This window comes from Podarcis pityusensis (assembly GCF_964106645.2).
Source record: "Podarcis pityusensis genome assembly, chromosome: 3".
NCBI classification, from domain to species: Eukaryota; Metazoa; Chordata; class Lepidosauria; order Squamata; family Lacertidae; genus Podarcis; species Podarcis pityusensis.
In genome coordinates, this window is record NC_138026.1 from 8,282,372 (window position 1) to 8,298,902 (window position 16,531).

At 45.0% G+C, this 16,531-nt stretch overlaps 1 protein-coding gene across 3 annotated transcripts; it reads right to left on the reverse strand.

The window, feature by feature from the left end:
• Positions 1-204: 204 nt before the first annotated feature.
• On the reverse strand, positions 205-16,517 carry LRRC63 (leucine rich repeat containing 63). 3 transcript variants are annotated; one of them, XM_080999157.1, is made up of 10 exons: positions 16,419-16,517; positions 13,444-13,557; positions 11,703-12,188; positions 8,682-8,828; positions 4,798-4,991; positions 3,365-3,463; positions 2,794-2,930; positions 2,131-2,214; positions 1,269-1,508; positions 205-476 (listed from the first exon to the last, which is right to left on the reverse strand). In XM_080999157.1, exons 1-10 carry the CDS (start codon positions 16,492-16,494, stop codon positions 275-277), a joined length of 1,779 nt encoding a protein of 592 aa, XP_080855283.1. In that variant the 5' UTR covers positions 16,495-16,517; the 3' UTR covers positions 205-274. The 3 variants fall into 3 exon arrangements, with proteins under 3 accessions (XP_080855283.1, XP_080855284.1, XP_080855285.1); XM_080999158.1 differs by having other exon boundaries at positions 16,355-16,488; XM_080999159.1 differs by lacking the exon at positions 13,444-13,557 and having other exon boundaries at positions 16,419-16,509.
• Between the last annotated feature and the right edge of the window lie 14 nt (positions 16,518-16,531).

The window sequence follows — 16,531 nt, forward strand, 5'->3', positions numbered from 1 at the left end:
AAGAAAAAGAAGAAAAAATGATAGGAGTGAAGTAGGGAGGAACTAAATGAGTTGCAGCCAAATCCTGAATGCCGGTAAGGGATAAGTTGGGAAGTCTACATGGGAAAATGTGAGACAAAAACACTGTATGAAGTATAAAATGGAAATGGAAAAGTGTATAAACAAATAAAAAAAGGAATCATCAGGCCAGGACACAGACCTGTGTACAGTGCAGTGCTTGGCACTTTATTCGACAGACTGCCAGTTCAGCTTCAGTCAGTTAAAATATTGACATCTATTGCACTGAAGCTGCAGCATCTGTAGCTGCCGCAGCTTCAGCAGCTGCAACAGCTTCAGCAACATAATTTGAATAGCAGGTTGGCGAGCAGGCACTAAAAAGATAAGGAAGCCTAAGCCCATAGACATTCCTAAAAATGCGAGGGAACTGAAGGCCTTTTCCATACAAGGGTCCTGTGCAGCAGTCGCAGGCTTTAAAGCTAAAATGTGGAGAGAGAGAGAGAGAGAAATGTTAGGTGTTCTTTACATTTAACGTACTGAGAAAAGAATGGACAGCAGGGCTGGCCAATGTGGAACTACAACCCCAGCACCTCTAGCCAGCATGGCAAATTACCAAGGATGATGGGAGTTGTAGTCCAAAACATCTGGCCAGCACCATGTTGTCTACCTATAGAGCAGAGCTTGCGCTTGAAACCCATTAGAAATATTCTACTTTTATTAATAAGTAGCATTTAGATGGTGCCTGTGGTCTTGAACATTCAGAAACACTGAGTCGCGCCCGACATTGCGGGGGCTGACGCCACACGTGTGATGTGCATGCACGTGATGTCACACATGTTGCACGTGGCATGCATGATGACTGTGGCTTTGGGAGAGGCCGACCAGGGTTGCCCGCTAAGCCCCACTGGTCCACGTGGAGTCTTCTGACTGCACTGCCTAGGGTGACATTCTGCCAGGTCTCCTCTGCCCTCTCAAGATTTGGGGGACTGAGCCCCATTCCAGCAGACATTGTGGGGGGCTGTAGAGGCCTCATCCCCATGGAGTTGGCGCACCTGTTCAAGACATTGCATGTACCTTACCCCCACTTATCTTTATACAGGGGATGCCAACCTTTTTGGACCAGTGGGTGCTATTCTATCACAGGGCTGTGAGAATCCCTACGGAAACCTTTTTGGTCACATAGTTATTGCAGTGGTTGGGGCCTGACTGCTATTGCATCAAAAGTTTCCCTTAAAACCTGTGGTTGTGATGGAGGTCCCCGCCTTACTTACTTGAGCAATATTTCATGAATGTCCCTTGGGATCTTGCGATACACTCTCCAAAGGTTGTGTTTGGCAAAACAAAAGGCGGCCATGTCAGTGAGTCGTTGTGGCTCAAGGCGGCAGATTTCATCCCAGAAGTAGGTGTGCAAGAAGTTGTTTTCCACCTTAAGGCAGCTCAGCTTGAGCTTCAGCAGCCCGCAAGGCAAGACGTACAGTAGATTCCCTTCTACGTTCAGATATGTTAGGTTTCTAAAGGATCACAGACCAAAAGACACCCCACAGGTCACTTACATATGTCTCATCAACTTTAGAAGAAGAAGAAGAGTCTGGATTTGATATCCCACTTTATCACTACCCGAAGGAGTCTCAAAGTGGCTAACATTCTCCTTTCCCTTCCTCCCCCACAACAAACACTCTGTGAGGTGAGTGGGGCTGAGAGACTTCAAAGAAGTGTGACTGGCCCAAGGTCACCCAGCAGCTGCATGTGGAGGAGCGGAGACGTGTACCTGGTTCCCCAGATTACGAGTCTATCGTTCTTAACCACTACACCACACTACACCAAGCAGTTGGCATCCCCAGCTGGTTCCTCACAACATTCCTCTGAGTCCAACCAGTCCCTGACAATGGGTGTGTGAGTGAGGGTAAAACTAGCCTACTGTACGAAGGTAAAAGTCACATTTGTTGCTCTACCCACTTTTGATTCTGGCTCTGCTCACCACAGGAATGTGGCCCCTAGAGCTTTGCCCAGAATGGAATGTGTCCCACTGCAATAAGAGCTGGTACAAGTGTTTGTGCTTTGAAAATCTGATCAGGAAACCCCAGACAGTTGACACTAAAACAGTAGAAATCAGTTGGAGACTGAAATATATACCTCAGTTTTCCAATTTCATTAGGGATGCATTCAAGTTCATTGTAGGAAACATCGAGGCCCTGCAGATTGGGCAATGAAAACAGCCTATAGAAAGAAAGCAAATACACACCATATCAAAGGCATATGAAACTCAGCACATCACTAACCTATTCAGCTGCTAATACATGCTGAGTAATTCAGGAGACCTAAAATTGCCACAGAAAGCCTCACAAAACCAAGAGACTACTTTCTTTGTCCTCCAATTTGTCACTATTGTAAAGACGGATTGTTTTGCACACAAAAAATGTGATAAAGATTATAGTTCCTAGAAATGGGCAGTTGTTGTTTTTTTAAGTGGGGGAGCGGTAAATAAAAGCAAAGACTGGTGGCACCTCAAATAATTTTGTTATGGTGAAAGCTTTTGTGGACGATAGTCTACTTTAGGTGCAAATAGACTGATGCACGTGGTTACATGTGAAGAAGTGGACTTTAGTGTGGAAGATTTGCAGTCAAATGCGAGTCAGTATGTGAAGGGGTTAAGGAGAATAGAGTTTTAAAAATTACTGGAGTAGTCTCTGTGATGTCACAGAGTGCCCTAAGTGTGCTGGTGTTTATGAATCACACCGCTGTATTTTTCAGGTGATTTTTGTGCTTTTTGTGATATTAAAAGCACTACTACTGTACCCAGCTGGAAGAGTAGTCAGCAAATTGAAGGACATAACCAATAATTTAAGATTCTTCATTCGGCAGATATCTTCTGGGATGAATTTGATGGGGTTGTTTCGGAGCTTTAGCACTTCTAAGTGTTTAAGATAAAATACCTGTGGGATCAAAAAGAAAATTGAATGGGCAAATGTAATAAAATGAAGAAAACTGGGGACAAAGCCAAGGCTGGGTGCTTGATCTTCTAAGTGGAGAGCAAAGGCGTTGAGAGACTTGAAGAGTGACTGGGGAACGGACAGCTTAGGAGGAAAGATAAATAACCTTGGGTTGCATGTCACAAATAAACTCTGGTTCTTTGTGAACGTTCAGTATGCTGGGGCATGTTGATAAAATTGCAGGTGCATAGCTTCTCTCCTGTTGCTGCTGCTGTCAGAAAATGAGCCGAAATGGGATTAGAACCCTCTCAGATAGTTGCAATCTCCCGTCAAACCACCACATAATGCATGCAGCCATGTCTTCCCTGCTACTTGCATAAAAACAAGGCAGGATTTTGTTTGTTTGCTTGTTTGTTATGTCCCACCGTCACACTTACCTCTGTAGGAAAGAAGTACAAGTAGTTAAACGACAGGTTAAGGTACAGCAAAAAGCCGGCCAAAGGTGAGAGGTCTGGAAGTTGAAACAGAAAAAATGCCTATGGAGAAAACAGAAAGGGGCAGGGAACCCACATGAGATTTATATTTTCTATAAATAATCTGCTGTAAGAAAGAGCTGCTTTCTTACAGCAGCTTACAGCAGCAACAGGGAACAGACTAATACATGTCTATTTCCATCCTTGGAAACCGCTCCATACATTGGATGGAACAGTTTTGGAGGTATCTGCAGCATATTTGATTCAAAATAATATACACCTATGCTTTAAAAGCTATGGTTTTCCCAGTAGCGATGTATGGAAATGAGAGCTGGACCATAAAGAAGGCTGATCGCTGAAGAATTGATGCTTTTGAATTATGGTGCTGGAGGAGACTCTTGAGAGTCCCATGGACTGCACGAAGATCCAACCTATCCATTCTGAAGGAAATCAGCCCTGAGTGCTCACTGGAAGGACAGATCCTGAAGCTGCGACTCCAGTACTTTGGCCACCTCATGAGAAGAGAAGACTCCCTGGAAAAGACCCTGATGTTGGGAAAGATGGAGGGCACAAGGAGAAGGGGACGACAGAGGACGAGATGGCTGGACAGTGTTCTCGAAGCTACCAGCATGAGTTTGACCAAACTGCGGGAGGCAGTGAAAGACAGGAGTGCCTGGCGTGCTCTGGTCCATGGGGTCACGAAGAGTCGGACACGACTAAACGACTAAACAACAACAACAATGCTTTAAAAGATATGCTGGAATGCAGCCTATGGATGTACTATCTACCAGGGATTAGACCTTCCTTATCGGTGGAAACCATGTTCAAACTGACAATGTGATCATGCACATTTGACTACTCATATAGGGCCAACCCTGTTACTGAATGTAAAACGTTGATCTGAAGTGGTTTCAGAGATAAGACAGGCACCCATAGTCTTGCACACACTACTTCACACAGTCTCTACAATAGGGATGGGGACCGTTTAGCCCTCCAGATGTTGTTGGACTACAGCTCCCTTCTTCCCTGAGCACTGGTCTTTTTGGCAGGACTGATGGGATCTGGAGTTCGGCAACATCTGGATGGCACCAGGTCCCTACCTCCGCTCTACAGACTTGGGAGTTTTGTGTGAACAGCACTTTTACTCTCAGTCTTTCTATAAAGAACAGGGTAAAGAAGTCTAGCAAATCACTCTGTAGCTCTTTGTAGCCTATAAATTTGTGGTTGATTGGGAAGACTCAAATCCTCAGTGTACCATAGAGCTCCCAAGGTGACCTTTGGCTTAACCTCTCTTGGACTGTTATGGTGATAAAATGGAAATCCCACTGGAGGCCCCAGTAAGTGCCTCAGAGAAAAGACTGTCAAAGGCAACACAGCCATACTTTTAGGGAAATTACCTTAAGACTAAGCCCAGTTCTTCTATGCATTAGGCAAGAGAGTACCGCCATGTAAGCTGCTGACATCGATTCAGTCTCTTCCTCTTCTAGATTTAATTTTGGCTCGCTTCCCATACCGGAGATAAGTGAGTCATCATAATCCAGCTCAGGTTCATAATCCAGCTCAGGTTCTAGTTCTGGAATAAATCTCGCTCCTGCATATGTGGTGGGAATGCAAAATGGTTAACCTGGGTGTTTAATATCAAATATCACTGGACAAAACATGTTTCTGGCTCCTCTTTGGCTCTTCTCTCTTTAGATAACGATGTCAACCCCTCAGTCACGTGCAAAAACATAGCCTTAATGTTACTAGTGGCCGCCAGATTAGTTATTGCCCGTTATTGAAAGTCTTCTTACACTTTAATGTGTGAGACATGGTTCAGCAATGAATGCATTTATTATTTCGGTCACAGACCAGTTCCAGCTCACATCAGGGAAGTCATAAAACACGATAGGGATACATTTGTTGGTTCAGCAATGTCTGAAACACCGCTTTGTCAAAACACTTGACCAGACACAGACGTGTGGTCTAAGGAAAGGCTAAATCTCAGAATTCTGAATCAGATTCATTTACCTTTTTTGAACATATTGACAGGGAAGGATCTTCATATAACCCTCTAGCTCAGGGGTCAGCAAGGTTTATCTTGCCTGGGCTGGATCGGTCCCGTGGAGATCCCTCCGTGGGCCAGATCATGCGTGTGCCTGCGATTTTCTGCGTCTGCACAGACGCGATTTTCGGCGACTGTGTGTGTGTAGACACAGTTTCTGGCGCCGTGGAAGTGAGTCACCATGCTGCGCTGCGCTGGTTTAGTGCAGTGTGCTCAGTTCGGGGGCAGCTCATGGGATGGTCAGACAATCTCCACGGGCCGGTTCCGGCCCATGCGCCTTAGGTTGGTGACCCCTGCTCTAGCTTCTCAATCTTCGTTATAGTTGAAGTATTTAAATATCTGATATTCAGCGAATCAAGATTGTAATTTGGTATACAAATTCAATTGAAAAAAAGAGAATGCAATAAACATTGTGCAGGTTGTTAAGTGAGAAGGACAGTAAAAAGGTAAAGGGACCCCTGACCACTAGGTCCAGTAGTGACCAACTCTGGAGTTGCGGCACTCATCTCGCTTTATTGGCTGAGGGAGCCAGTCATATGGCCAGCATGACTAAGCCGCTTCTGGCGAACCAGATCAGCGCAGGGAAATGCCATTTACCTTCCCGCCAGAGTGGTACCTATTTATCTACTTGCACTTTGATGTGCTTTCGAACTGCTAGGTTGGCAGGAGCAGGGACCGAGCAACGGGAGCTCACCCTGTGGCGGGGATTCGAACTGCCGACCTTCTGATCGGCAAGTCCTAGGCTCTGTGGTTTAACCCACAGCGCCACCCACGTCCCATGAGAAGGACAGTAGCATCTCTTTAAAGCAACTGTTCTGGTAGGAGTACACATCCCATCAGCATCAGGCAGCATGGCCAATTGTCCAGGATGACTAGATTGTGAACAATGTAACAGGCATTAGATAGCATAAGAAATAACAAATGCTGTCATTTGCTCCTCCAGCTTTCAGTCATAGCATGTTACAGCCCTATATATAGCACAGATTAAATCATTTTGGGTGATATTCAACACTAGCCCTGCTGAGAGCAGATTCACTGAAGTTAATGGACATGTCTAACCTCCATCCATTAATTTCAACAGGTCTACTCTGAATAGGACTTAGTTGAACCCAACTCCTCTGCTCTCTTAATGGTCTTTGCCGCTTCTTCACTTCAAGCTGTTTTTTCCTTAACCCACCCCTGATAACAGGCTGATCTCTTAGTAATCCAGCACACAGTTTAGCAATACCTGGGTCGGCCAAAGTTGTGCCTTGCGACTAGCTGACTGGGCTGACCAGCTTCTGTTTATGCTATCAGAAGTGTGGCATTTGGTACTAATCAGCTGAAAAAGCAATGAATGTGATAACACCCCATTCATGAGATGTAGATGTACAGCATTGACTAGGGATGCGGGTGGCGCTGTGGTCTAAACCACTGAGCCTCTTGGGCTTGCCGATCAGAAGGTCGGCGGTTTGAATCCCTGCGACGGAGTGAGCTCCCGTTGCTCGGTCCCAGCTCCTGCCAACATAGCAGTTTGAAAGCACGCCAAAAAGTGCAAGTAGATAAATAGGTACTGCTCTGGTGGGAAGGTAAATGGCGTTTCCGTGCGCTGCTCTGGTTTCAGTGCTCCGTTGCGCCAGAAGCAGCTTAGTCATGCTGGCCCCATGACCCAGAAAAACTGCCTGTGGACAAACAACGGCTCTCTTGGCCTGTAAAGCGAGATGAGCGCCGCAACCCCAGAGTAGTCTTCGACTGGACTTAACTGTCAGGGGTCCTTTATCTTTACCTTTTTACAGCATTGACTAAGCAGTAAGGCATGTTTGGGGGTTCAGTCTCATAACGATTAGACTTGTGCATCTACTCCATCATGTCCTCAATGCTTGGTTCTGCCACTGTCAGTCTATTGGGGTAAAGGATCTGAAGCAGGGAGCCTGCTCTTCATATGAAACTCCCTGCAGGATTTATAGCAGATCTTCCACTCCAACAAGTGGGGCACAGCAGCACCAGGCAAGGGGAAAGTGGCCAAGGAGTGATTTCCTAATCATGTGAGAGACTGAATTAAAGGTAAAGGGACCCCTGACCATTAGGTCCAGTCGTGACCGACTCTGGGGTTGCGGCGCTCATCTCGCTTTATTAGCCAAGGGAGCCGGCGTACAGCTTCCGGGTCATGTGGCCAGCATGACTAAGCCACTTCTGGCGAACCAGAGCAGCGCACGGAAACGCTGTTTACCTTCCCGCCGGAGCGGTACCTATTTATCTACTTGCACTTTGACGTGCTTTCGAACTGCTAGGTTGGCAGGAGCAGGGACCGAGCAATGGGAGCTCACCCCGTCGCGGGGATTCGAACCACCGACCTTCTGATTGATAAGTCCTAGGCTCTGTATTCTGGGCATTTTGAAGCCATTGTTCTCATCCTGGGTTTCCCCTCAGGGGAAAAACATGTGGAAATTTGGAAAGGAACTGAAATATATGGGAAACTTACTTTCTTACCAAACCTCATTATTTTACTGCTTTAGCAACATAAAGCTCATGATTTATTTCATTAATACAATTGTGTATGCTATGTTTAATGAAATAAATATGCAGAATGTAAGCCGACGAGTATGGTTGTGGATGCCTGGACTTAGTAGAAAAAAGTATTGTGTCTTTACAGAGGGCTTGTGATGGAAAGTTTACTTCCCTACTAATTGGATTGCCTAGAACATTCACCCCCAAATTAAAGATTTGCATCTCACATTACATAAGAATGCAAGGACACACAGCATATATTTGAAAGTAGCTTATTTGCTAGATGGCATATAATTCTGTCTTGTTTGCAGCAGCAGCTGCAACCTTTAGTAAAATGCTTGTAGATTCTGAACTAATGAATTGTCATGATGTTTAAAATTTGATTAAGACAGCTCACTGATCCATAGCTGTCAACCTTCCCTTTTTTGCTGGAAATTCCCTTATTCTAGCGCCGTTTCCCGCTGCTTCCCGCTGCTATCCCAGATTGTTAGATATCCCGTAGACTGTCCCCAGGACAGGTGAGGCTGCTTATCCCTTATTTTCGAGGCTGCTGATCCCTTATTTTCAAATCTGAAAGTTGACAGCTATGCACTGATCACTTCTATCATCAACTGTTTCCAGTAAAGCTTGTTTATTCCCTTATTTTATATTTGTGTGTGTGCTGCATCAAGGCTTTTAGATTAATAACAGTAACGGTTCTTTTTAAAGGACACACACACATACACACGAGTATATAAAAATGGTTTCTACCTGCATAAGTCACTCTTTTCTTTTTTTTCTGTTTTACCTCCTCAATGAGCAATTCTTTTTCCTCTGCAGGGAGAGACAGTCTTTCTTCCAGTCTTTCCCCCAGTCTTTCTCCCAGTCTCTCCGCCAGTCTCTCCTCCAGTAACCTTTCTGAAAAACATCGTGAGTCAAGTTAGAGTGGATTCCGTTTATATGGAGATAAATATCTTCAGATCTTCCCTTGCAAAACAACAATGTCTCTTGGGATGTGTGTGTTGGTTGTTGTTTAGGCTTTTAAAACACTTGGGGGGTGGACTTCAGTGTTGCACTATTACAAATGTTCTGTCTGGTTCCCACATGGAATTATCCCCCCTACCACATGCTGTTCTGGGGTCTATCTTTAGGAAGCTTGGGTGGGGGGCAAACTCTATTATGGCGCAAGTGGAAGCCCTTGTCCAAGGTTTAAACTGAATCCCATATCCTCCAACATTCCTCCAATGAAAATAGGGACATCCTAGGTAAAGGTTAGGTCCAGTTGTGGCCGACTCTGGGGTTGCGGTGCTCATCTTGCTTTACAGGCCGAGGGAGCTGGTGTACAGCTTCCGGGTCATGTGGCCAGCATGACTAAGCCACTTATCTACCTATTTATCTACTTGCACTTTCACGTGCTTTCAAACTGCTAGGTTGGCAGGAGCAGGGACCGAGCAACGGGAGCTCACCCTGTTGCAGGGATTCGAACCGCTGACCCTCTGATCGGCAAGTCCTAGGCTCTGTGGTTTAACCCACATCACCACCTGCGTCCCGTACATTTATGTACATTTATTTTATATATATAAGACCTTAGAATTCCTATAACAGACATCTTATGGAAAAGCAGGACATTTGGGGATCAAATCAGAAACTGGGACATCTTCTGTAAATCCAGGACTGTCCCTGGAAAATAGGGACACTTGGAAGGTCTGAAATCCTGCTCTCTGTGTACCAAACTGAATGTATGTACCCTTCTATATTCTGCTACAGGGCAGGTTAATTTAAATCATCAGGAAAGCAGATTGAGGACTCAGCTATAACATTTTAAGTGCATTTTAAGTGCATTATACAAATGTGACACTAGATGGCACTGGTGAGCGTGCAAATTTTTTTTAAAGCATTTTCAAAGCATTTTTTATATCTGTGTAGATCCAGCCTAATATTTTATTGACTGTTCGTAGAGAATCCTCAGAGCACTAATACTTTTACTTCAGTGGAACAGTTGCTACAAGAGCTCAGACACCCTTCTCATCAGAGCTTATCTATTATTATTGGTATTATTATTAATTAGATTTATGTACTGCCTATCATCATAAGAGCTCAGGGCGGTTCACAGAATAAAATACAGGATAAAGGTAAAGGTACCCCTGCCCGTCAGGGCCAGTCGTGACCGACTCTAGGGTTGCGCACTCATCTCGCTCAAGAGGCCGGGAGCCGGCACTGTCCGAAGACACTTCTGGGTCACGTGGCCAGCGTGACGAAGCTGCATCTGGCGAGCCAGCACCAGCGCCGCACATGGAAACGCCGTTTACCTTCCCGCTATAAAGCGGTCCCTATTTATCTACTTGCACTTAGGGGTGCTTTCGAACTGCTAGGTTGGCAGGAGCTGGGACCGAACGACGGGAGCTCACCCCGTCGCGGGGATTCGAACTGCCGACCTTACGATCAGCAAGTCCTAGGCACTGAGGTTTTACCCACAGCGCCACCCGCGTCCCTAAAATACAGGATAAAAAGAAGTAAATAAGTAAATCAAACCAGCAAAACAATAACCCCCCTCCCTTCATCCTGATTCCCACCCCTACTTTCCTTACACCCTTCTGTTCCACCAAACTCTTGATACAGACTTGCTACTATGTCTCCCCGCCCTTGCAGACTCTGATTCCAATGTCTCTAATTTTTTTGTTCCTTTCCTATTTGCTATAAGTGTGAGGGGCCCCCACTCTTTGTTTTGATGCTGCCTTAAAAGGGCAGCACGCTCTTATCTCTACCCCCTTCAACAGCTCATTTTCCAAGCAGGACGGAAAGCGTTCTGACAATTCATCTTCTCCTCTTTGCTCTCTGGCTGCTCTCAGTTTTCCTCTTTCTGATTCCCCACCTAGCAGATTTATGGGTCCCATGGGGATAGGAGAAGGTGGGGAAGTTCCACTGTGCCACTAAAAGTCCTGGCATGCCTTCGGCTCAGCATTTCTGCTTTATCTCTGCACATTTTGAGGAGAGGCATGACCTCCAACCTGGCCTCGTTTATTGCCGGTGGAGGTTCTTCCACGGATTTACAGAGGTGTGAAACTATCTCTGCTTCCTTTTCACAACTGATTTACATCACTGATCCAAAAATCAAGTTTTCCCCTGGCACGTTACACGTTACGAAAGCGCATGCTATAGTCGCTTACAATGTTGATTTACAATTAAACAGACCTCATACAACCTATGATTACTTAAAAATGTTCGCTTTTACCATTCCAGAAAGTCCCATTTTGAACCTAATGGGATTTACGGTACTTTCCAGACTCCTTAGGGCTGCACTGTAAGAAATCTCCAAGCAGGAGATCTCTTACACACCTAACTGATTAGAGTTTTCATTACTACAACAAGCTTGTATCGTTCGTTACCATGCTGAAAAACAGCAGAGTTTTGTGCTAAAATGCAGTCTGAATTGTGTGTGGGAAAGATTTAAACAGGAATATAGAGAGAGAGAGAGAGAGAGAGAGAGAGAGAGAGAGAGAGAGACTAAGTGGGTAAGTGGGAGATTTGAAGGCCCTGAAAGTCCTGATCAAATCCAATGTAAGCATGAAAATGTACAGAGTTTTCCTTTTCACTTTTTTAAAAAAATATCAGTTCTGACATTCTCTTAGAGTAAAATTCAGTGTTGCCACTCAAATTTTCAGCTATGCATTGGAGAACAGAAACAGACCTTTGGGGATGGCATTAATTGAAAACAGCAGAGAAAGAATATGCAGAAATGTGAGTGTGTAAAACAAGCCAGAATTCATAAAACTGTAGCATACAGTACTGTACCTAATTCCATTTGTCTCTCAGATTTTCTTGGTGGTTCAGGAAAAGGCAGATCTGCATTTGTGAGAAGTATAGAATGGAGTTCTCTTGGGCCTCTCCTTTCCCTAGCAATCAGCTCACTCGTGAGTGCTTCATAGTTAAGTCGAGAAATAATTGGCCTTGTAGTTTCAACGTCCAAGCATTTGACATGAAGAGTGGCGACTATAGCCAGACCTTTCAATATAAAATCTCTTCGTAAAAGCAGCCGGTAATCTCCTAGAAATGGCATTTGCATCCTTAAGGGTACACGACGTTTTTGCAATGGGAAGCTAGGAGGACCACTAGGGTGTGAAGGAATAATAAAGGTTCTCTCAATATTCGCTGGAACTTGGATTTCAGAACCAAAGTCCGGAAAACTCAAACAAATTGCTTGGCTCTTCTCAGGCAAATGAAGCTGGCCATAATCAGTGCCATGTTTTCCTTTGAATTTTGTATCTTCCTCATGAGCACCTGTAATGAAATAGGACAGATGTACACAAAAAGAAAAGTCAGGCTATTTAAAGTGCAAACTAATGTTTCCTAAATAGAATTAACTCAGCCTTGGGTGTGGAGAGGGAATTTTGCTTCCTTATTAATAAAAGACAGTAATTTGCAATGCCTTTTGAAGAAGTGAAAAGCAGGGCTGGCCCAAGACATTTTGCTGCCTGAGGCAAACCAGAAAATGGCACTCTCTGGGAAATTGCAGTTTGTTAAGAGTGCTGGGTTAAAGCATAGATAGGGAATATCAGGCTCATGGGCCCAAATGCAACCGTCTAGGCCTCTGTCGGGGCTCAAGCCACTCTCTTCAGTCCTGCTTTTATATCCTCCAACATCTGGCTGATCCAAATTGGGACACTTAATTTTTTCGGTCCCAAGCTGTCACAGGAGCCGGCAAGCTTGGACCGGAGCATGAGACCAGAAAACAAACATTTTCATTTTTGTCCAGTGCTGTGGCGCAAGACCAGAAAATGAGCACTTTTGGGTTCAGTGCTCTGGCACGAGCCCGCTAACTTGCACCAGAGTGCTGAACCCAAAAATGGGACATTCTAGGATTCAGTCAGAAGCAGGGATGGCTTCTGTAATTCCGGGATGTCCCACTTAAATCAGGACAGTTGAGCAGTATGTGCTTTGTGCCTTCCTTGAGTGTTTTTGGAGAGAAGGCACTATAGTGGTGGGAGAACTCTCTTCTCAGACACCCCTCCTTCCATACTAAGAAATGAGCTCCACTGATCACAGTGGACTCATTCTTGGCATAGATGCCCAGAAGAGCACTTCCCAAGTTTCAAGTTGTAAACCAGTGAATAAAAGGTAAAGGGACCCCTGACCATTAGGTCCAGTCGTGGCCGCCCCTGGGGTTGCAGCGCTCATCTCGCTTTACTGGCCGAGGGAGTCGGTATACAGCTTCCAGGTCATGTGGCCAGCATGACTAAGCCGCTTCTGGCGAATCAGAGCAGCGCACGGAAATACCGTTTACCTTCCCGCCAGAGCGGTACCTATTTATCTACTTGCACTTTGACATGCTTTCGAACTGCTAGGTTGGCAGGAGCAGGGACCGAGCAACGGGAGCTCACCCCGTCGCGGGGATTCGAACTGCCGACCTTCTGATCGGCAAGTCCTAGGCTCTGTGGTTTAACCCACAGCGCCACCCGCGTCCCTCAAACCATTGAATAGACCATGGTTAATCAATGGTATGCCCAATCCTAGGTTACCCATTGTGCCACATTACCTTTACGGCCTTTTCTGCTTGGTCCAGCCCGTTCAGTCTTCCCCTTTGGGGACAAAGGTCTCCGAAGCAACTTAGGTTCAGACATGGACCTGGATTTATAATCCTGTTGTAAAACTGCGTGAGAAACGTGAGTGTACTTTGTTCTTAAAAATGAGAATGCAGAGACGCAAAAGCTTAGCTTTCTTCAAACATTCTGTACTCAGTACCGCTCCAGATTTTCTTCCTTATAGGACACATGTCCACAACTTTCAACCTAGCACCAAATTATTATTTTTTAAAAACAACCTTAGCATAAACTATCTGCTATGTGGACACTCTTTGATGCCGCTGCATCCACATCCCTGCAGCACTTACACAGAAAAATTGGGGTGAAACTTTAGATTGGTTTAAAATAATTGATTTTCCATCCCTCTCTCTGTGTGTGAGAGAATGTAAAATCATCAAACACTAGAGTTGGAAGGGATCCTGCCCTGGGTGGACTCGAACCACCAATCTTCTAGTTACCAGCCAGGTGTGCTGATCCCTTGTGCCACTGGTGTTTTCATTCCTCCACCCTGAACTGGCAGAATATGTTCCCCAATTTCATTTTCCCAGTGTGAACAACCAGTCTATCCTTTAGAAGTAACCCCAGTGCGTGCAGCATGGATGTTACATTGGCAAATATATTGTAAAATGCTTTGAACTGCAGCTGCAAACTTGTTACCTTCTTTAAAAAAAAAAATCCCTGCGGCAGTTGCACGTCTCATTGTAGGCATGCGAGTTCCATTTTACTGTAGTGTCAGCTGACGACATGGCTCCCCAAATCAACACAGATTGTGGAAACTTCACACTGGACTTCAAGCATCTGGCATTGTGTGCCTCCCCATTCTTCCTCCAGAATCTGGGTCCTTGGTTTCCAAATGAGATGCAAAAGCTGCTCTCATCGGAAAAGATTTGGGGAGCCATGTCATCAGCTGGTGTTGGTCCACTGTGCTTCATTAAGTCCAGGGTCAATGCTGCCGTCTACCAGGAGATTTTGAAGCACTTCATGCTTCCTTCCGCAGACGATCTTTATGGGGATGCTGACTTCATTTTCCAGCAGGACTTCGGCACCTGCCCACACTGCCAAAAGTACCCAAACCCGGTTCAATGCCCATGGGATTACTGTGCTTGATTGGCCAGCAAACTCGCCTGACCTGAACCCCATAGAGAATCTATGGGGCATTGCCAAGAGAAAGATGACAGACATGAGACCGAGCAATGCAGAAGAGCTGAAGGCTGCTATTGAAGCATCCTGGTCTTCCATAACACCTCAGCAGTGCCACAGGCTGATAGCATCCATGCCACACTGCATTGAAACAGTAATTGATGCAAAAGGGGCCCAAACCAAGTACTGAGTACATATGCATGCTTCTACTTCTCAGAGGTCCAATATTGCTCTATTTGCAATCCTTGTTTTGCTGATTTCATTTAATATTCTAATTATCTAAGATTGTTAATTTGGGGTTTTCATCAACTGTACGCCATGATCATCACAATTATAACAAATAAAGGCTTGACATATCTCGCTTTGCATGACATGAGTCTATCTCATACATTAGTTTCACCTTTTAAGTTGAATTACTGAAATAAATGAACTTTTCCACGATATTCTAAATTTCTGAGTTTCACCTGTAAATCCTTAGCTCCCAGAGTTCAGGATTAATTAATGGACCAAAGGATGTAATTTGAAAATGAAATGGGCTGATTGTCACAGCTGGTCGTTCCTCGGCTTGTGTTAGCAATGCAGGTTTTGCAGTGAGAAGATTGTAATGTTTGCATATGTTTGGAGAAGACTCTAGATTCCCTATTGCTCGAATTAGCAGCTCATCACAGATGCTAAGTGCAGGTTAGCTTTTATATATCCATCTATTTCAGAGCACATACCCATCCAAAGAAAATCCATTCAAGTTTTGAGGCAGTTCTGCTGAGAAACGCTTCCGTACATCTGTACATTTGGATGTGCCTAGTAGGTTCATTATGTTTAGTGTGTCTCTGTAAAACAGCAATATGTAACCTGTGGTTCTTCAGCTGCCACTGGACTCCAACTCAGCAAGCATGACCAGTGGCTAGAGATTATGTAGTCCAATGGCATCTGAAAGTCCATAAGTTCTCCATTCAGGCTTTGTAAAGGCTGCTTGGCAGGCTGATATTCTGAATAATCAATTTGGTTACAAATTCTCATTTTTTTTATTGTGCGTGGTGGTCAACCAATGTGTAAGTCAACTCATAATAATTTGCCCTAAGTTGATATTGTACATCAACCTACAGCTGGCAGAAAACTGCCTCATAATGCTACCTTGCCTTAGGAAGCCTATACAACTAGTCTCTGCTTTTTGTGGTGATGGAAAAAAGCAGAGACATCATCTTGCCGATCAAGGTCCGTATAGTTAAAGCTATGGTTTTCCCAGTAGTGATGTATGGAAGTGAGAGCTGGACCTTAAAGAAGGCTGATCGCCGAAGAATTGATGCTTTTGAATTATGGTGCTGGAGGAGGCTCTTGAGAGTCCCATGGACTGCAAGAAGATCAAACCTCTCCATTCTTAAGGAAATCAGCCCTGAATGCTCACTGGAAGGACAGATCCTGAAGCTGAGGCTCCAATACTTTGGCCACCTCATGAGAAGAGAAGACTCCCTGGAAAAGACCCTGATGTTGGGAAAGATGGAGGGCACAAGGAGAAGGGGATGACAGAGGACAAGATGGTTGGACAGTGTTCTCGAAGCTACCAGCATGAGTTTGACCAAACTGCGGGAGGCAGTGGAAGACAGGAGTGCTTGGTGTGCTCTGGTCCATGGGGTCACGAAGAGTTGGACATGACTAAATGACTAAACAACAATAACAACAACAACAAGTCTGTTTCAAGCTTTTCCAACTGTAAGAATAGTAACTTACACAGCTGCTCATGTAATTAATAACTTGTTAATGACCTCTCGGCCGCCATTTTTGTTTTTCCTACCATGGCCAAGACATAGATGTTTTGCTGGACTCACTGGACCTGTCAGAGACAACACCTGAGGAAGGTCGCTTGGCATCCTTGGAGACGAGTCCTAACAAACAAGGTGGGAGCCA